The sequence below is a fragment of the Prenolepis imparis genome, unplaced genomic scaffold (genome assembly GCF_030444845.1).
Source record: "Prenolepis imparis isolate NDT839.2.m4 unplaced genomic scaffold, iyPreImpa1.0 SCAF_14, whole genome shotgun sequence".
Lineage (NCBI taxonomy): Eukaryota > Metazoa > Arthropoda > Insecta > Hymenoptera > Formicidae > Prenolepis > Prenolepis imparis.
The window spans coordinates 7,471,566-7,492,553 of record NW_028141172.1 but is presented as its reverse complement, the minus strand read 5'-3'; the positions used below and the strand labels follow the sequence as shown (position 1 = coordinate 7,492,553).

The window sequence follows — 20,988 nt, the reverse complement described above, 5'->3', positions numbered from 1 at the left end:
GCTGGTATATATAGGCACTTCCGTCCGCTTAGCTCGAGCCATATGCTCCCTCCTGTGTTTCTTTACTCTTTGTATATGGGGTATTCCACGCCAACTCGTGAAGGGTGTCAAACATCGGGTGCTTTCCAGCAACGACACAGTGCGACACAGAGTATCATTCTATCTTCTTTCAATACGAGTGAACAACAAAGATAGAATGATACTCTGTGTCGCACTGTGTCGTTGCTGGAAAGCACCCATCAACCTTTTTATTTTTAAAAAGGTACATTTTCATGCTGACGCTCGACGCTGAATTCGAGCGTCAAATCTGGTCATGTGATAGATTTTTGAATTCCCGCGTCGAGTGATAAAAGCTAAACTGTGTTTAGCTTTGACGCTCGACCCTCATTTCAGTCAATCCAGTGGTTAGGCTATATTTCGCGTCCCTCTAAATTTTTAAATATATTATTGTTAAAAATTTACCACAAAATTATATCGATTTTGGTATTATTTTGAATATCTATTATAGTAGAGAGCAAGATGGATTCCCAACAGGTAAATATCAATTAAAATTATATTGGTATCAATGTAACCTCCAAATATGCTTTTTATTACAGAAAAAAATAGAATAATTGATGATACATTTTTTTTACATATTTAGCAAATTCGTATTGTGTATACTTTTGTGGTTTGTGCGAGGAAATTTGCGAGAAGATTCAAGGTCATTCCTGTCTAGAGGGTTACAACAAGTTTTACATTGACGAGAATCACTACTTTTACCCCATGCTAGGTATGTAATGTATAATAAAAGTAATTTTTTATTACAGAATATTATATTGTTTGTTTCATACTATCAAAGATGCGCTAATTGAAAAACAAGTCGATAAAATAATACAATGAAATACGGATACACGTTAGACTCCGCAAACGCTCAAACAAGCATGGACGCTGGCTGTTTGACGCTATTGCCTTCTCCACAGATAGAGCGTCAAATCTGGTCACGTGACTACATTAGCGCATCTTTGATAGTATGAAACAAACAATATAATATTCTGTAATAAAAAATTACTTTCATTATACATTACATATCTAGCATGGGGTAAAAGTAGTGATTTTCGTCAATGTAAAACTAAAGCTCTGTAAAAGCAGGTATAATCGTCCGCCATTTTCCGTCCAACCGTATGTAAAAGTTAGGTTCTCGCATATATAGGACACGTACGTCAATACGCCTTTCGGTCTCGCGATTAACCTAAAAATTAAACTTATGTGAAACTCAAAATAAGTATTGATTGATTTTTAATTGATTAGAGGTGTGTTCTTGAACGCGCGACAGTAGAATTTGTTTTATAAGTGTCGTATTTTTCGTAAATCAACATCGTGTCTCCGTTTTATTGTACGTATTTGGATCAGCACGTTTTTGGAGCAATTTCAAGGGCCGAAGGTATGTTATTTAAATAATATTCATCGCAAAAAATTGTCTTCATATTGCAGTTTTGTCATATTTTCATATTTTGTGTTTTTAGATTAAGTTTTGGCTGTTTGTAAAATGTCAACTAACGACAATCAAAAAAATCCAAGTAGGACTATACGGCAATGAAATCGAGACACGAAGCGTTGATTAACGAAAAATACAACACTTATAACACGAATTTTACTGTCGCGCGTTTAAGGGGATCCTAGTCGGATCCTAAAGTTAGTTCTGTCGGTACGGCAGAACCAACTTTATTATTTTGGGATATCTTTTTATTGACTATACAGATCAATAAATCCTTTTCCACGATTAAAGTACTTATAAAAACGGACCGCGTTAGCTATAATTCCATATATAAATCATATAAAAATCAAAAATTACAGTTTTGTTATCGGCTTCTTTCATGTCAGCTCGTAATAATACTTATTTAATAAAAATAGTTCTGCAGTTTATCTGTGCATAAAATATAGTATACGCGATAGGGTTAACATGAAGAAATATTAGTAAACAATAAAAAGTGAGATTGCAAGTCTAATAAAAAAGTTAAATATTAAAAACATTTTCACGCATATGTGTGCATACGTGCATATGTTGGATATGTGTGGTGCTAACCTATCGTGTGTATATGTGTATACGTGTATATGTTTGGATATGTGTGGTGCTAACCTGTCGGAGTTCGACCATCCGACTAGGATCCCCTTAAGGAATAAATATTTAAGTTTAATTTTTAGGTTAATCGCGAGACCGAAAGGCGTATTGACGTACGTGTCCTATATATGCGAGAACCTAACTTTTACATACGGTTGGAAGAAAAATGGCGGACGATTATATCTGCTCTTACAGAGCCTTAATAATATACGTGACGTGTACTATAGATAAATGCGCGCATATGCGCTTTACGGAATCCAGCCATTCTTAAATATAAGAACCGACTATGAATACCGGCCTAAGGGGACCAAGCGAATAAGCTTCGTAGTTTCACTCCCCTGAACTTTAGAAAGAGTGAAGCCCCTTGCACAATGCTAAGCGATAGCGATAGGAATAGCGATAGCGATAGAATAATATCTAACCTCTGTTCCTATTGGTAAATATTTTTTATTCCACCAATAAGAACAGAGAATAGATATTTTTCTATCGTTATCGCTATTCCTATTACTATCGCTTAGCATTGTGCAAGGGGCTTAAGCCTGATTTCGTAGTCTCCTCTTTGTCTAACGACGCGTGGTGGGGGAACGAAGCCTTCGTTGATTCGTAGAATAAAAAAGTAGTGGGAATGAAAAGGTATTGATAGGTTTCGATCAGTGAACTATAACCATACTGGAAGGACAACTCCTTTGTTCTCGAGCGGTCAGAGAGAGATAGTTGAATGGCGACCGTCTGTTCTTGTCTAACTAACTGCACGTACCACGTGACTCGCTATACTATTCACTCTAAAAACATTTATGCATTTTCTATATACCAAGTACCAAGGTTCAAGTACACGCACACGCATCCAATTTTGGATGCAGCACTTTCTTCCCATTCTTCTTTTCCAAAATTGCACATTACTTGTAGGTATAAGTACTTGCACTGTATGTTTGCATGACACGAATCGAGACGAATGTTTTCAGCTAAGATAGTTCATGTTAAAAGGAGACAGACGGTCGCCGTTTAACTATCTCTCTCTGACCGCTAGTACCCATGGAGGGGGTAAGGCAGTTGTACTTCCAGTATGGTTATAGTTCACTGGTTTTGATAGACAGAGGAAGATGCACCACGAAAACATGTTGTCTCTTTCTAAAGTTTCAACAGCTTTTTAACCAAACGCGCAGTCTATATTTAATATGTCTATAGTGTTTTTTTTTTTTTTTTTTTTTAAAACCGGTGATAGGAGGCGTGCTTCCAGCCTAAACAGCAAGGGTGTTTTCCAATAACGATACAGAGCGACACAGAGTATCATTCTATCTTTGTTGTTCACTGGTATTGAAAGAAGATAGAATGATACTCTGTGTCGCACTGTGTCGTTGTTGGAAAGCACCCCAAATCTCGCACATATACTATATGACTAAATGTCTATAGTGATAGTTAAGTTAGGTTAGGATCTCCAGGTGGATCGGTTGAGATTGGAATTGAAATCACTTCGAAACGTCATGTGGACTGACCTCATTGTTTAGTTTTGATCCTAACTGGACGTAAATATGATCCAATTGAAGTTCTCGTGATCTTTGTTTCCTTATCAGCGATTGAACCAATTGAACCAACGATTGATTGAATCAATGACATTGTTGATGATAATGATGAATGCATCTAACGTCGTCTCTGACGCTCAAAACATCATAGCTTTCGTTGCATTGGGTTGCCTTTAGTTCTCGATCTGCAACAAATTGTGCCTTTAGAGATTTTTTAAGAGCAACTTGAGATTTTCGAAAAGTATCCAGTGATCTACCTATCTATCTTAATCACAGTATTGATTAATTAAAATACGATAGTGACACCGATGCATCATGGAGAAGCAGAAACAGGTGAGAAAAAATATATTTAAATAATTATTTAAGATTATTATTTATTAATATGTATTTGACCAGATGATAGATCAGTAACGAATGAAGCTAATAGTGATATCAGATATATAATATAAATTTACATCTATGTACTTGTTTGTTGTTGCAACAGAAGAAGAAACGGGACAGATTGCGCCAGTCAATCCTTCAGTACCAGATACCGGATGCTCCCACACTAGAGGAATTTGAATGCTTGCTTGGAGAATCGCCCACGAATTATCCCAAGGGTGAAGCGGTGGAGGATATAGAGAGTGAATTACATTCGGCTGCTATCGATACAGAGGTTTACGAGAAGCAGGCTGCTGAAGAAGCAGCTTATGAGAAGGAGCGCAGTCTACAAAATGTTGAAACAACAAACGAGGTAGATAATTTTACAAATTTGCATCTCACATCGATGATATCATCAATGAACTTGAGATGTATCGTACAAGAAAGAGTCCCGAATCAATTTTACTTTGAAATAAATAGAATTTTCTGACATATATCACTTTGAAATATCATAATCGAATCTAAAACTCATTTTATATTTTTCAAAATAAAGTCGTATTGTCATATATTGTTTCTTGCTTTCTATTTATATTATTTTTGTAAAAAGTGTCTATAAAAATAGAGCAGAACTACATACAATATTATTACATATATTCCTATTATATATTTCAGCTGTTGGTGTTGGCTGAGAATTCTCAAGACGAAATTGATGCTGTTCAACTTGACTCAGAATCCAATGACACCTTGAATGATCAAATAGATCAAACCCAAGTAAGCGTTTCGGCTATTCAATTAGTAGACACATCAATTGATCCTAAAGAAATCAGTCAATCAGCCTCGGAAGACACAGAGGATCCAATCAAAGTGAAGACTCCATGTCAGAAGACTTTACTGAAGCAAACAGAGGTCGTAGAGAGCAAGAAGGACATTCTGAATTCTGTATTCAAAGATGTCAAACCATTTACGGAGCAACAACTGATGTCCTTGTACCACAATCAGGAACTAACGTTGGTGGATGCATTTGTGACTGAATTTACAGAGACGCAATTGAGATGCGGACCACTGAGGCAGCAGCACAGACTGCACGAGTTGTTGATGAGCTACTTGAGAGTGCGGAACCATCTGAACGCGAACTCTTACGAACTGGAACGTCTGAAGAAATGCTGTCGGGAAACGCAGAAGCAGCTCTGGTGCCTGGAAAAAACGTCGGAGACGGAGAGTGGCGAGTGTCAGGACGGCAACCCCGTCTCCGCTGTTCACGAATATTCGGTTGCCCATTTCAATCAGCAGGCTCTAGTCGTTCTCTCCAGGACCCTGTCGGCCATCAAGGACACTCTGCATGACAGCCAGGCGTTATACTGCTACGAAGCGGAGTCCCTGCGTCTGCAAATCGAGCATTACGTGCAAAGAGTTGCTAGAAGTTTCAACGTGAGTTGCCTTTCGTCGGGTAAAATCGAGAAATCTAAAGGTTCATTGATTCAAAGCTATGAAAAGCCTAGATAGGAGTTAAACATCACGCTACTAGATCCCATGCAGAGACTCGACAGTCTTATAATCTTCTTGATCTCTTTTAAAGATTATTCAAACCTTTTTCCTGCTTTCAGGAATTCGCCAACCTTTCGCAGACCGCTCCGGCGAACCTCCTGCCTGAACAATCGCCATCTCAGACTGCTCCGCAGCTGGTAGAACTCAGGATGTGCGTGACGGTTCTGTTCAACTTCCAGCGTCGAGTTCTCAAAGACGGCAAGTTCGTAACAGACACCAGAGAGTGGCTGTCGAGGCTGGCGGCGGTGCTTCTGCGAGTGGCCACGTGGCAGGATCACCTGTTCATCCTGAACCATATCCTGCGATGTCCCGGTGGCGTAATGAACTGGGCCAAATCGTTCGTCCAAGTGCCAGTGCCGCCGAAGGTCTCCGGATTGAGTTCCTCGCCCTTCAACGACCCGTATCTCGATCATATGATCGCCACTCTCGCGGTGATCCTTCTGCCGATCAAAGATCGAGAGAAGTTTCTGGAACAGGTCCAGGTATCCCTGCAGGATACCACGAGTAGTCCGGGGGATACGGTATGGGTGATGCTGGATGAGGAAGGCGAGGAGGACGAGGATATCGCCAACGTCGGCGCCAACCTCTTCGAGAGCGATCTGATCTCCCTTCTCAATCAGATTCCGTTGAACAGGATCTTCGAGCAGGTGCTATTCATTCAGTGTCGGAATGATAAATATGAGCAGGAGAGGAACGCCATCACGGATCATCACATGTTGCGTCTCTTCGCGTTCTATAGCGTCCTCGTCAGACTACTGAAGCAGGGTTTGAAGACCTACGACTCGCCGCGATACAGACAGCTGGCGAAGAGACTCAGTGCATTGATCAGAGACGTCGTTCAGTACGCCAGCGATCAATGGGAGGCTTTTGACAGAAGCCAGGTATATTCTATAGAATTACAGTGACCTTGAGTTGTCACTCAAATTAATAAGCCCAATGAATAGATCATTTTGAATCTTATAATTTTTGTCTGATATATTGTTTTTTGTTGACAATGTGTAATTTTTGTAAAATTAAGGGTTTCAACATTTGTATATCTTGTGTAATTAACTGTTACATAGATAACTGATGAATCGATGCTGCTGAAGCTGCAAATGGAATATGACTGCTTCTTCCTGAGAGCGATTCTCTGTATATTTTCGTCAAGGCGTTTAGGTGCCTGGCAATATCTTGCAGCAATACCGTATCACATTATATCATCGACCACCTTATGGCACATCTTTTATATTTTGCACACTGATTCTACGCTTGGTGACATAGCAACGTCAAATATGTCAGTCTCAGGTAGATGAAGAATACGAATACGAAAATAATGTTAATAACAATAATAGAAGTTACAAAGTGAGATAATATGTTATTATAAGTAAAAAAGAAAAACGATATCTTTGATATTGCAGATTGGGAGACAGAGTTAAGTTGTCCTGAACTTCACAAGCAGTTTGAAGAAAAATTGGGCAGCTTGCCAGGCGACGAGTCTTATTTTCTGCTAACAACCTTCGCTAATATGGCCTTGGCAAGAGCCCACAAGGACTACAACTTCGTGAGAACAACCACAATTGATCTGTTTCAAGTATGCTAATAAGTATATATTCAATTAATTGATCAAGTAATTTGATTTTATCATTAATATGATAATGACGAGACAATTTAGCTGTAAATAACAAAATTCTTACGATAATTTTTACATTTGCAAATATATCGCCGAAATTTATTGCATATTCAGATATTTAATCTTTAAAATCTTGAACCGTCGAAATTAATAAACTGAATTACAGATTGGATTTCTCAGCGAGAAGACTCAAGAGTCCTGTTCGAAGGACGCGAGGTCACTTTTGTCGAATTTGACCAGCAAATATCCCACTCTTCTGTCTGATATCTTACAAAAATTAAAGGACAATTTTGTATCAGTCGGGAAGGTATAGAATAATAATTTTTATATCACACATGCTTCTTTTTCTGCATCTTTCGTAAGTTTCTGTCCTATTCAACTTTTTCTAGAAGGATCTTAATCTGGTTCAGCCAATCTATTTGATGCTTTCTCTCTTCTCTCTCCAATTATTAATTTTTTTTTATAATATTTGTTCATCTAGCAATATGTCTAGCAGAAAACTGGAAGTAGGCCTCGTTGATCTTCTATAACGAACAAGCTTTGATATTTAGTTTTATGTTCTATCCATAGATCATATGTTATATTATGGCTGGATTCCGTAAAGCGCATATGCGCGCATTTATCTATAGTACACGTCACGTATATTATAGAAAATGCGTGCATATGCGCTTTACGGAATTCAGCTTATATAGATTAAAAAAAAGATCGTCTAAAATTACAAATGTAAATTTTTATATTTTATAAAATCTTGACAATTTTAAATGACTCCTTATTAGAGAGAAGGAGAAAGAGAGAACTCTTGTTAACATTAATTATAAAATTTCTTTAAAGAGTTATAATAATATTATAAGGAAATAATAATACTCGTGTAATAGTATAAGCCATTAATTTATTATTAAAATAATTTGCAAGCAATAATAATAGATTTTTTAAAATGATTTTAGTTGAGTTTATATCTATTCACGGAATTGAAGATAGGAATGTGGACACCTCAGCAGCAGGACATGGCAATTCTGTCTACCTGGTTGCATCAGCATCCCTTGACTTCATCCGAAAGTCATCTGGCTCGACTGATTCTTACACACTTGAATTGGGGCCTCGATACGTAAATCATATTTTTGAAAATATAGAAATTTTATTCTCGGAAGAAGCGAAGGACACAAAAAAATTTACTCTGTTGTCATCTAGAATATTAAAATTTTTCAAGTAGATGTTTATTTTGCTCTTCGATTTGTGATCTACTCAAGTATCTTGTAAATGTATCCTCTTTATCTCTTAATAAGTTATCAGAATTATAAATCCAAAATTATTGATTACAATTTATACAACGAAATTATCTCTTACAGAAATGACAATTTGTATCTTCCGATTGATTTACATCGACAAGTGGCGTTACTAATTGTCGAGCTTATGATGAAATACGTGCCTGATACCCCGATGCAGACGGCCTCACTATTAGCTGAAGGTGTGAAGCAGGTGAGTCGTCGATTGCAGAAGAGATAAATGCAAAAAGCTGATCAAAAATCATTTTTATTTAAATATGATACATATTAAGGATATACTATTAAGGATATATTATAGTTTTACTACTAATATAGTATTTAAAGATATTGTATGTATACATATAGTATATGAAAATTAAAGTAGATAAGAATAGATATTTGAAAATTGGAAAATTAATATCCTAAGATTAAGAATGAACTAAATTGCCATATCATTAACAAAGAGATTAATTATCAAGGTCAAAACGAATAAAAGTCTTTAAGTTTCTGTTCTCGACCTCGTTCCAGGTTTCTTCGATGGTGAGACCGCAGAACAGCGAGCAGGCGTTCAGCTTGTGGGCATGGGAGATGATGAATAGACTGAGGTTGCACCAGTTGGACCGATCGGAATCCGTGTGCCAGAACACCATCTTGAACCCAGCCGAGGGTCTTGCACACGTGCCCGATATGGAATCGAATCCCAGTCTGGAAATTCTAGTTAAAGGAGTACGCGAGAAGCAGCCGATCGCCTGCTACGCTTCCGTGCTGATGACCCTGTGGGGTCACTCGGTGCCGCTGATCTGCGTCGAGGGTTTCGGTCAGCTGCAGACCCTGCAGTGCTACTACAAGTACGAGCAGGTCCTGGTGTGTCTGCACCGCGTGATACCGTTGTTCCTCGAATGTCCGGACTCATTGCTGAAGAACGACAAGTTCGTCAGTCTGATCGTGCCGCTCATCGCCGCCGATCGAACGTACATGAAGATGGCGAAGAACCTGATTGCCCCGGAATTTCCCGGCCCGATCCTCAAACAGTTCTCGAACATGATCGAGTCTCACTTGTATCACTTCAAACGGTACGCTCTGATGAGTTAATATAAGTGTATAAAAAATAAACATAAATAATAGAATAATGTAGAAATGGAATAGTTGATCAAATGAATAGGCATGAAAGAAGATAGATTTGTACAGTTATGAACACTTGAAAATAATAATTATATATATTGATCGCAGATATTGCTTGAACAGCCCGGAACGTTTCGTACATCTGTGGCTGAACGTGCTGATACTTGTTCAGGACTGGAATAAGGATCATAGCGTGATGTATTTAATGGATACCGTAATTCGCGCGGCATTCTTTCACTTGGAAACTCGGATGACGATGGAGAACATGTTTCAAAATCTTTTCTGTGTAAGTATAATATAATTGCATAATATTAAGTGTAATATGAATGTAATACAATTGTATACTATATTCTGAAATATCGATTTTATTAGCCTGCTTTAGATGGAAGTAACGAGGTATGATATAAGAATTAGTTTATACATTTAGTTTCAATATTCATTCTTGATGTGCGATTTTTGTAGAATATATCGTCTAGTCGGACGCCAGGATCGTTTGGGTCTTTCTTGAGCTGGGCGACGGGAAGCTCCAGCTCGGCGAGTCTCCTCGGTGGAACTGTCCAAACGATTTGGCTCGCTTACCAGATCCTGTTGACGGAACAGTACGACAGGGAGCTGAAGACCGGACTTTGGCGGGAGATTCTGCGCGAACTGTCCATGCAGTCGAAGATATCTCTGGACACTGCCCTCAAGGTTCAGGAACAACAATATATAAAGATCACTATATTAAGGCTCCTGGGTCCTCGCCGCGACCATGTTAGATTGTGACGTCAGAGGCGAGAAAGCACACGCTGAAAATTCTTAGATGCCATTTTTAAATGAAAAGATATTTCGACGAAACACTACTTCAGATGGCTTTAGCACACTTTGAAAATACCTCGAAAACTATTCTTTTCCCTTGACAGTCAATCAACAACTGTAAAATGATCGTGATATCAGACTTTGTCATGCGGAATGATGCATGTGCAAAGACCAGATGGACTGGGCCTGATCTTACAGTTGTTGATTGATTATAAAGGGAAAAGGATAGTTTTCGAGGTATTTTAAGAGTGCGCTAAAGCCATTTGAAGTGCTGTTTTATCGACATATCTTTATATTTCGACATGGCATCTAAGAATTTTTAGCGTGTGTTTCCTCTGACGTCACAATTTCAACATGGTCGGCGAGGAGCCAGAAACCTTAAGTGCTCTAAAAAAAAAAAAATTATAATCGTTATGAAATCTCTTTCAGAGAGCCTGCGCGACGGTGAAGATAACACCCTTCAGTGTAAATAATTTGGCTATTTACCGTTGGTCCCAGCAGGCTCTCGATACACCTATGGATCATCCAATCTTGCCTCTCTTATGGCAAAATTTCTTTAGTTTATTCCTCGCACGAGCATCTACCGTGTCAGGGTGATTATTACCATTATTTTACTCTTTAAACGAGAACACTGACGCAATAATTGTATATAATTCATTTCTTTATTCTCAAATTGCTCTAGAGCTATGGACAAAGGTGGCTTTGGAGAAAAGTTTTTCGAAGGGATGATAAATCTGAGTTACTTGAAAAAGCTGAAAAAACGATTGCACGAAACGACAGAATATTTTCAAGTTAAGGGGGAGAAAGACACGGATAACGGAAAACCGATCACGGATGAACGGCGTGTATTTTATCTCAGCGCAGCAAAGTGAGTGAACGCATCAGTGGTTATATATTACTTAAAATATTTATATTATATATTATATACATATTATATTATATATTACTTAATACACATTATTTAAAAAATAATAATTTATCGCAGATTCTACAAAACACTGAACCTCTGGCTGGAGGAACCCCGTCTTCAGGAACCGGGACTTTATTTTCCGGCTCTGCCACCGCAATATATGTCGCAGAAGCTAATTTTGCTGGTGCAAGGAGATCGAGTAAGAGTGAATCGTACATCCGAGACGCTCAAATTATTGTTGCACCTTCGCTTTACCTTCGTCATGAATTTTTAGACACTCTGGCTGGAATATATCGACTACTGGACGGTGCAACAAAGCCAGCTGAAGGCCGTGCGCGAGTGGGAACGCGCGATATTTCGCGATCCCGAGATTCAACCAGGGGTTCAGAGATTCCAAAGTGCTTCGGCGAGCGCCGCGGAATCGGTTGATTCGCTCCGCAGAATTTTCCGCAGACTAAGCGCCTATGAATCGCCGCTTTCACCCCCACCCCTCAGTCGTAATCAGCCGGTGTTGGGCTGCGTGGCCAGGGAGAGCCTCTACAACTCCACTGCCGTCGTCGATCTGGTCAAGCCTCATCTTCGAGTCATTCTTGACTACGCGCAGACCTACAATCTCATGATATCCGAGCACACTGCGGTGGACTGCAGTTTCCTCGAACTGGTGCCGACTCTCTATCGAGTCTATGAGAACCACGTGACCCTGCATGCTCTTTGTGACCCCGCGCCATCCGGTCAGAGACGTTCCAGATCGGGCACGCCTCCCACAGTGCACTGTGCGGGACCTGCGATCATCAAGATTACAGTACGATTGAAGATAGCAATAATTATTAAGATTAAGGCTCCTGGGTCCTCACCAACCATGTTGAAATTGTGACGTCAGAGGCGAGAAAGCACGCTGAAAATTCTTAGATGCCATTTCGAAATAAAAAGATATTTCGATAAAACAGCACTTCAAATGGCTTTAGCGCATTCTTAAAATACCTCGAAAACCATCCTTTTCCCTTTATAATCGATCAACAGCTATAAAATGACTGTAATATGAGGCCCAGTCCGTCTGGTTTTTGCACATGAGCAGTCATTCCGCATGACAGTCTGATATCACGATCATTTTACGGTTGTTGATCGACTGTCAAGGGAAAATAATAGTTTTCGAGGTATTTTAAAAATGTGCTAAAGCCATCTGAAGTAATGTTTCATCGAAATATCTTTTCATTTAAAAATGGCATCTAAGAATTTTCAGTGTGTGCTTTCTCGCCTCTGACGTCACAATCTAACATGGCAATTAGAACATTTATCTAGACATCAAATAGAGTATTAAATACCAAAAAGATACACATACAGAGTAATTTATTTTAATCTTAATAAGCAAATATCAAGAAGTCGTGAGGTTTTAGTCAAATATGTAAATAATCAAATGTGTTCTTAAAGTTCTTGTTAAGCAGGACTTTTCAAAAATTGCACAGGTTGAAGAAGCACATGTCAGCGAAGGTGTAGATCACATGATAACTCAGAATCGAGCCGAGTACGAGAATCTTTTAGTGAAAGCTAGTCAACCACCACCCAGCAAGGTCACCCTTGGCTGCGTCTTCATCGATCATTTAATCGCGTAAGCAGTTTAATTGATCAACACTAGACTATATATTCTGATGCTATAATTAATTGTCATTTTATTCATTAAAAAATTATCGATAGCATCAGTTCTTTTTCTTTTCTTCATCCTTTTTACTTTTAATTCTTCTTTTCTTACATGTTCTCGTTCTTCACTCTTCAGGATGCTGGAGCACGAGTTAACTTATAGTCGCACCAACGAAAACACTGCGATACTACGCAAGGTACAGGAGAGCGGAGTCAAGCTGTTCTATCATCTAGTAGAATTCTACACGGAGGAAGCGGCATTATGTCCTTCCACAAAACAGCTCATCACCACTTGTCTGGAGAAATTGGGTCAGGTACGTGCTGTGGATTTAAAATTCTCATCAACTGAAAATCATAATTTCATATATCAACTTCTTTATGTTACTTTCATGTAAAACTGAGAAACTTCCGTCCTGCTTTCAGTTGTTCATCAGCGGCGAGGAAGTTCAAGGCCCGCAATTGCTGAGCACAATCATTCAGAGGCCTAATCTCGGGGGCCTGTTGGGACCACATTTCACACCAGTCGCTGGTGGTGCCACCACGTTCTTGCAAATGTATCAAACCGTCGTGGACTTGTCCACTGGATCAAACGTTGATTTGTGCTTTGTGTTGCTCTCAAAGGTAGCTAGAGAGTTTATCAAAATTATCATTCATTTAATTTTTCGTGGCTAATGGATTGTATTTATATAACAGTTCGATGTCGGCAGCTGGTTGAATTATCGCCGTCCGCGATTGAGCGAAAGATCCACTTTTATAGATCTAGTTTCCAAAGCGTTGTACAACATCGGTCTGAATCCCGAAGAAGAAAAGCTGATGCTGCATGAAGTGAGAATTCCTTTTACCTGCGTATTTATCTTAATTAATTATCAGAAAATTGTAAAATTTTAATTATATCGTCGCTTGCAGCTCTTTCGAAATCATCTACGACTCATTCTTCTACACGAGTTCCCTGAACACTATGGCGAGGTGTTGAGCGCGGTGTTGAGAGGATCCGAGAGCCAGAATCTGTCGTTGGACGTTTGGCGCGATTTGCTGGGAGCTCTCAGCGGCAAGCCGAAGAACATCGGTCCTATATATCCTGCCAAGATCAGAGACGAGATCAGACATTATGCTACGGAACAGAGGCTCTTGTCTCGCCAAGAGGTAAGAACCTCTTTCAGCAATTTTATTATTCTTACACTCGAACAAAAAATTATATTCAGTTTTGTCGCGCTTTATTCTAGATGTAATGATGTAATTTGATCAAAGTTAGATGCTATAATGATGATATTTTCGCAGATGCACGATACCGCTGTGCTTCTAAGCCGACATTTCATGAAGGAAAGACTGCAATACGGCTTGTATGGCCTCTATCCGAAGTACAGGATCTACAATGAGCCGCTGACCGTATTTCTAGGTATGGTCAGCCACGCCTTGGTCGTGTTGACGCTTCAGGCTGATCGAGGGTCGCTTGCGGATCAACGTAAGTCGATATTTAGAAACTGAGACTTATGAGTCCTTGGAATCTTGCTACGTAACTATCCAAAGCTATAAACCTATCTACAACGAAGAAGAGAAACCTATCGCCAATGCTGTTGCAGTGTGCGAGAAGATCTGGCCGGTGTTGAGCGAGATGTACGCGCCGTGGATTACCCCATACTGGACGAGAAACTTGCGGGAGCCTACGGCCGCGTGGATCCAGCAATTGACGGACGATAGATCGGTGTTGCTGCCGTGGATCATCACCGACGGTCCTTACGCGAATCGGACGATGGCGATGTTCGCCGAGTGCGTCCGTTTCATCGTCGACACCATGCCGGCGTCGAGTAAGATCCTCAGCTTCGTGTGGCAGTTCTACGTATCCAATTACGCCCACGTGTCCGTCAAGGATCACGTGTTGAACGTGGTACATGGAAACTTTCTGTCTCTTCCTTGGGACCGTTTCTGTCCCGCCATCAACGACATCGAATTGATGATTAGGGTCATTGATCAGTATCTACCGGACTGTCATCTGTTCTTGGGAAGCGTCTTCACCTGCATCAACTGGTCCGCCTGGATCAGTGAGTTGATGACCACGCAACCGCTGCCAGTCGCCGCCAGGATGCACGTCTGTTTGCTCAACTTGCTGGTGAAACTGTCGAACGAACCTAACGTCAGACAGGTAAGAATGTGAGATAAATCTCGAGAAATATGAAGTCCCCTCCGAAAGGTGGAAAGATTTAATCTTGAAGAATGCAAATTAGTTTGAAATTGATGAATATTTCAGAACGAGAAAGCGGTGCAGTTGGTTACAGAAGCCGAGAGTTACTCGTGGCATTTGATCGACGCCGCGGCTTATGACCAAGTGATCAATTGGCATGTGATGAGCTGCGATCCCAGAGTGATTTTGTGTCTGGGCAAAGATCAGACTCACGCCATCGACATAGCCGTCAACAAGTGAGCCTGATACATAGTTTATATTCACTTTAGGTGCTTTTCAGCTACGGAACACAGTATTGTAGTGTTATACAGTGTCGACTTGTAGCTAGACTTCTTTATTTCACCGCTAGAGAGCAGGGCAGAGTCACCTTACATAGCTCTTTCAAAGTTTCAGGCTTTTTAAAGTTTTTAAAAAAATTTTTTTAAGTTCGTTGTTGAAAAAACACATTTTAGACATGTAATATTACATTGAGTATTAAAAATTATTTAATATCTATAGCTTACTGAAAATAGTGGCGGCTTACGATCCTACAGTGAAACACTTTCATCCCACCACCTTGAAGAAGCGACAGATGTATGTGCGTTCTATGGTGAAATTGCTGATCAACTGTACCACGAGACACAAGTCCCTTCTCTCGACCAACAGCAAAGTATTCACCAATACATTGTCGCGGATGCTGGACGATATGGAGATCGTCATTACCAGCAGTAAGTGAAATCTAGATGTAGAAGAATCTATATTTCAAGAATGATTGATTTACTTAACTTTAAAAGATCGAAGAAAGCTGAAATTTAAACTCTGAAAATAACTTGATGTAACTTCTTTTTTCTTCTAGCCGTCTCCGAGTCGCAACAGGTTGCTGAGGCCGGTCTGCTAATCACCGAGTTTTTGCATTCGATCAATCAGAGCCCGGTGCTGGTCGATCATCTTCGTAGTAGCTGGACAGCGTGGTTGCTGGAACGAACAGCTAGTAGTCCGGTGCTGATGGGCGTGTTAAGAGTGATCGGAATGGCAGTCGCTTCCTCGTCTACCCTGGGCCACTTGATGGAGGCTGCATTGGAGGCTTACTTTAAATATAACGGTAACTGAGTCGATTATATGACGTCTTTCTCTTGTCTTTACGCTTCAAATTTAGCTCCAAAGTGGATCGATGACGCTTCTATTTTAGTAACGGAAGAAGTTCAGCCCACGTGGGCGTCAGTGCTGACGATTTTGCAGTCTATCGTACCCCGTCAGCCGCCACTAGAATCAGTACTGGTGTTTGAGGGAAGATTGTTGGCCCTTTACTCCGTGTTGCTGAAGAGACTTCCATCCTGCAGAGACATCCGGGAGGAAGGCATGCTGCTGATCAACTTAGTGGACTGGATCAACGCTGTTAAAACCACGTGAGTGAAAGATAGACAGTATTTAAAATTGTTATTATTATTTATCACTTTCTCTTTCTCAAAAATCTTAAAAAGAGGTCAACATCAATATCGAATTTTATTTATCTAGAGACATCGTGGAGGAGAAACTACCTTTGCTGTGGGTGAAGGCGTGCGAACTGGCCTACAGGCAGTGTCAATACAGCGAGAACACGGTGATCGCTGCTAGAGCCTTGAAGGGCCTGGCACGAGCGTTGCTGACTGTAGCGGATGACGCGGGACAAGGATGGGGTATCCTGGGGGCTATTGGACTGAGGAAAGGCTCTCAGCTCACCGTACGGTATGAGTCAGGCTCTATGTAAACGTCTTGTCCTATCTTGCACCTTGTTTGGCTAAAAAATTATCCAATTTTCAATTTTCCCAAACAGATGCAAGTTTCTCAGCCGCGCCACGGCTGTCTATTGCCTGGCCCAGTTGCCGGAGTCCAAGTCCGATCAGCAGCTGGTGAGATACACACCCCATTCGCCTGGGGTGGCGCCCTCGCGATCGACCGACCCAGACACGATGGAGATTCGACCTAGCGCAGAGGCGATAAAGGCGATGCAGAGCCTGGAAGGGCTCCTGATGAACAAGCAGTACGCGGAGCTACGGGGAGACGTGGAGAAGGCCATCAGACTCATCAGAGACTCTGCCAACTCTCTTCACAACGCCGTCGGGATCATCGGCGCACTCACCGCGGAGCTCTACAATCAAAGATATCTGCACGTGCTGACAGAATAATACTAGTATCTAGTTTGACCTAGCGATGGGCTGATGTAACCCGTCAAATCGCTTCAAAGTACAATTACATGACGCGATTCTTAAACCAAAGTTTTCAGAGCCGTTTTATCAAGTCTTTTCAAGTGTTTTTGACTTTCTCTGTGATTGGTTTCAATGTTTCGAGATTTTCGAGGCTCTTTCGACATTTCAGAGATGAAAACAAATTTGGGAGGCGTAATCGAATAAAATATTTTTATCAAGGATGACTTTCTATAGTGATCGAATCACTTGGAAACTTACGGGACAGAAGGTCGAATGCCTGTCGCTACGTAGATCTCACCAAATAACGACGCGTTTAAATCGATTGCTTGTATCAGACTCGGAGATTAAGAATGCATTACGTAATTGCTTATTATATATATAATATTATATATTATATATAGGGTGGGGTATCTAAATTGAGAATTGGGTCTTCGGGTGAAGGTGTCAAAGTAAAATAAAGGTCCAATTTTATTTTAAATGACCCATCTTATATACAATATATTATTCACAGCGTTTATTTTATATATATATATTGTGTATGTGTATGTATATATGTGGATATGGATTTTTTGATCGGATTGTTATGGATATTTATTGATATCCGATTAAATCCTGATCTCCTAATGTACATAGTTGCAATGCAATCTTAATCTTTAATTTAATTATGTAATTGCAAGAAGCTTAAGAAAAGTTTTATTGTTTAAACTTTTTAGATCTGCCTTGATCTTCTAGTCACACAAAGTCTGTTTCTCTATTCTTAATTCAGAATACTGTTTAGAATGCATTCAATTTAAACGCGCTGATTTAGCGTTGTCGATAATAATATAATTAATGATATTTAATGAGATAAATTGTTAATGTAACATATAAAATTTGCTACGCAATCAATTCGCATTGCGGATGCAACCTTGTTACCTTTGTTTACACGTATGTTACGCGTTGACGAAATGTTTGATCTTTTATATTTGCACATTACGTTCGATTTCCGATGACACAATTAAGGCTCTTGGTTCCTCACGGACCGTGTTGGAATTGTGACGTCAGAGGCGAGAAAACACGCTAAAAATTCTTTGATGCAATTTCGAAATAAAAAGATATTTCGATGAAACAGCACTTCAGATGGGTTTAGCACACTCTTAAAATACCTCGAAAACTATTTTTTTCCCTTTATAATCAATCAACAGCTGTAAAATGACTGTAATATGAGGCCCAGTCCGTCTGGTCTTTGCACATGCGCAGTCATTCCGCATGAACAAAGTCTGATATCATGATTATTTTACGATTGTCGATTGACTGTTAAGGGAAAAGAATAATTTTCGAGGTATTTTAAAAGTGTGCTAAAGTTATCTGAAATAGTGTTTCATCGAAATATCTTTTCATTTAAAAATGGCATAAGAATTTCAGCTTTCTTGCCTTCGACGTCACAATCTAACATGGCCGTGGCGAGGACCTATATGTATAGGAGCCTTAAGGCTCCTGCATACTCACTGCAGCCATCTTGAATTGATGACGTCAGAAGCGAGAAAATATACCATGAAAATTCTTGCGACTTACGCTAAAATAAAAATGTTTTTCAATAAAATAGGGTTTGTAACCGATAGAACCGACTTATAAAATATACCGAAAACTCTCCTTTTGTTTGGGTAAGCAATAAATAACATTATATATGTCGAATTAAATTGAGCCTAATCAAGGACGAAAACCAGCTGTTTGACAGGTATCGAAATGAAATAAATATTTGCTTTTACATATTAAATTATAATATATTACAAAATGAGAGTCTTCGGTATATTTTAACACTATAACAATTACTTTAAAAATAGAAACACCACTAAAATGATAAATGACGCTGTAAGTCGCAAGAATAATTTATGTCATTTTCACGTATAGTTTTGCCAAATGTGGCGCTGTCGTACAAATTTTACGGACTTGGCAATCGAGTATGCAGGAGCCTTAACTCTTGCGATTAAATAAATTTTCACAGCCGTTGTATTTTGAATATCTCACGAAACGTGCAAGAACAGCAATTGTCAATCGACGAATAAGAAAAAAAATTAACTGAACGAATTTTTCAAGCGAAATCTCTAGACTCTAGATTGTAAGAGATTGCTATGATTATCAATATAGAATTATCACTCGCATTATCACGGGATGCTTCTAAATTGCTGTTGTAAGATTTACGAAGATTCACTTTTTTATTCTAAGTTACAATAAACGAGCATCATACAGTCAAGCTGCGTGTTCTATATTTCCAACGAAAGTAGATTTTAAGATAATTTATTCATCATCTATTCATATCAACTATTTATCAATTTGCGAAAAGAATCACGAGTTGAACATGTACAAAGATTTATTTCAACATATTTCGCAAGAATTCACTTGGGTTTTCGCTTTTGAGGGCATAAAACAATAAGGACTATAGCAATCTTAATATTATTTTATTTAGATTTGAAGCCTTTTATATATTATCTAACAAGACTTTGTCCGAAAACGTAAGACGAAATCAAAACAATCAACTAATCACGATCCATTTTTGAGAATTATATTTGAATTTTCGAAAATGTTTGTTTCACGATATGAACTGATTTGCTCAAGTATGTTCCTAAGTCTCGCAATAAATATATTTATTGCAGAATTTAGAAATGCAAGAGTTAGGAATATTAAAAATTTTAAGTTTACCTCCTACTGGAATATCACTCCATAGAAGAGAAAAATGGTACTAAAAATGTTGGTATCCAGTGACACTAAATGACTACACAAATCAACACAGCATTTTGGCTATGTACGATTGTATTCTAGTTGAAAAGCAATAAGTTGTACACTGTGTTATCATTCGTATATGTTGCTGGAAAGCATCCTATGACTACGTTTTGTTGCTAGAATGCATTCTATAACTGTGTTCTGGTTCTGGAAAACATCTTGATAGGATCTTGATAGGATCAAGAATGCGCAGTGCTACAACGGAAAGCTTTGTTAAAAACTTGCAAAACTTTTTATTTCTAAAAAAATATCCAACGATGAATAATGATTCAGTAAAGTTGATGAACTTATATATTATTCTTAAAATTCTGTCATAATGCCGCCGCCGCGTCTCGTAGCAGCTGCGTAGCCTCGTCGGACGGATAATCGATGAGCTCGCATTCGAAATGATCGGCGAAGATGCTTCGAAACGTCGGTATCACGTCGGCAACCGCTACATTCATGTTTAACTCTTCAGATACGCTAGTTACACCCTTATCCTTGATGCCGCACGGCACGATATGCTCGTACCAGCCGAGATCGACGTTGCAATTGAGCGCGAGGCCGTGGGTGGTGACGTAGCGGCTACCGTGAACGCCTATGGCGCAGATCTTGCGTTCGCCGACCCAGACTCCGGTGTGCGGCGAAGTCGTGGCCTCGATGCCGAGCTCGGCGCACACGCGTATCACCATACTTTCCACTTGGTGGACGTACCACCTGATGCTTGGACGGAATTGCTTCAGATGGAGTACCGGATAGGCCACCAGTTGACCAGGTCCGTGGAAGGTTATCAGTCCGCCTCGATTCGTCCTCCAGAAGTCCGCACCGAGGTTCCTCAGTTTCTTCTCGTCCGCCTCCGTGTATCTGCTGTCCCGAATCCCCACCGTATATACCGGTTCGTGCTCCAGAAGCACTAAAGTATTCGCTGTTTCGTTCGAACACTTGTGATGATGATGATGATGATCTGATAAGATCTTTTGTAAATGTAGACCGACTCCGTACGACAGGCGACCGGCCAGCAGAACTTTTACCCGTGGATTTGTCAT

At 39.8% G+C, this 20,988-nt stretch overlaps 2 protein-coding genes across 6 annotated transcripts; one reads left to right on the top strand and one right to left on the bottom strand.

Annotated features, from left to right (window-relative positions):
* Positions 1-457: 457 nt before the first annotated feature.
* Epg5 (ectopic P-granules autophagy protein 5) lies at positions 458-19,436 on the top strand. Of its 5 annotated transcripts, none has more exons than XM_083054703.1 (31): positions 458-534; positions 3,919-3,951; positions 4,103-4,351; positions 4,651-5,406; positions 5,583-6,404; positions 6,585-6,807; positions 6,921-7,093; positions 7,299-7,439; positions 8,077-8,237; positions 8,479-8,608; positions 8,923-9,467; positions 9,625-9,802; positions 9,889-9,912; positions 9,979-10,206; positions 10,744-10,907; positions 10,997-11,182; positions 11,300-11,423; positions 11,499-12,026; positions 12,688-12,830; positions 12,996-13,173; positions 13,283-13,480; positions 13,553-13,684; positions 13,766-14,002; positions 14,138-14,321; positions 14,440-14,999; positions 15,105-15,274; positions 15,537-15,745; positions 15,874-16,119; positions 16,207-16,423; positions 16,533-16,742; positions 16,831-19,436. In XM_083054703.1, the coding sequence occupies exons 2-31, from the start codon at positions 3,934-3,936 to the stop codon at positions 17,180-17,182; spliced, it is 7,686 nt and encodes a 2,561-aa protein (XP_082910829.1). In that variant the 5' UTR covers positions 458-534; positions 3,919-3,933; the 3' UTR covers positions 17,183-19,436. The 5 variants fall into 5 exon arrangements, with proteins under 5 accessions (XP_082910829.1, XP_082910830.1, XP_082910828.1 ...); XM_083054704.1 differs by lacking the exon at positions 458-534 and adding an exon at positions 3,358-3,523; XM_083054702.1 differs by lacking the exon at positions 458-534 and having other exon boundaries at positions 3,530-3,951.
* Positions 19,437-20,172: 736 nt separating this feature from the next.
* Lipt2 (Lipoyl(octanoyl) transferase 2) lies at positions 20,173-20,988 on the bottom strand. The gene has a single exon (XM_083054714.1). It carries the CDS (start codon positions 20,986-20,988, stop codon positions 20,275-20,277), a length of 714 nt encoding a protein of 237 aa, XP_082910840.1. The 3' UTR covers positions 20,173-20,274.

Coding starts and splice junctions, on each gene's coding strand:
- Epg5 (XM_083054703.1), top strand. Junction 7,094..7,298: donor CCACAATTGATCTGTTTCAA/GTATGCTAATAA, acceptor ACTGAATTACAG/ATTGGATTTCTCAGCGAGAA. Junction 16,743..16,830: donor GGCTCTCAGCTCACCGTACG/GTATGAGTCAGG, acceptor TTTCCCAAACAG/ATGCAAGTTTCTCAGCCGCG.
- Lipt2 (XM_083054714.1), bottom strand. CDS start 20,988: ATGACAAATCCACGGGTAAAAGTTCTGCTGGCCGGTCGCCTGTCGTAC.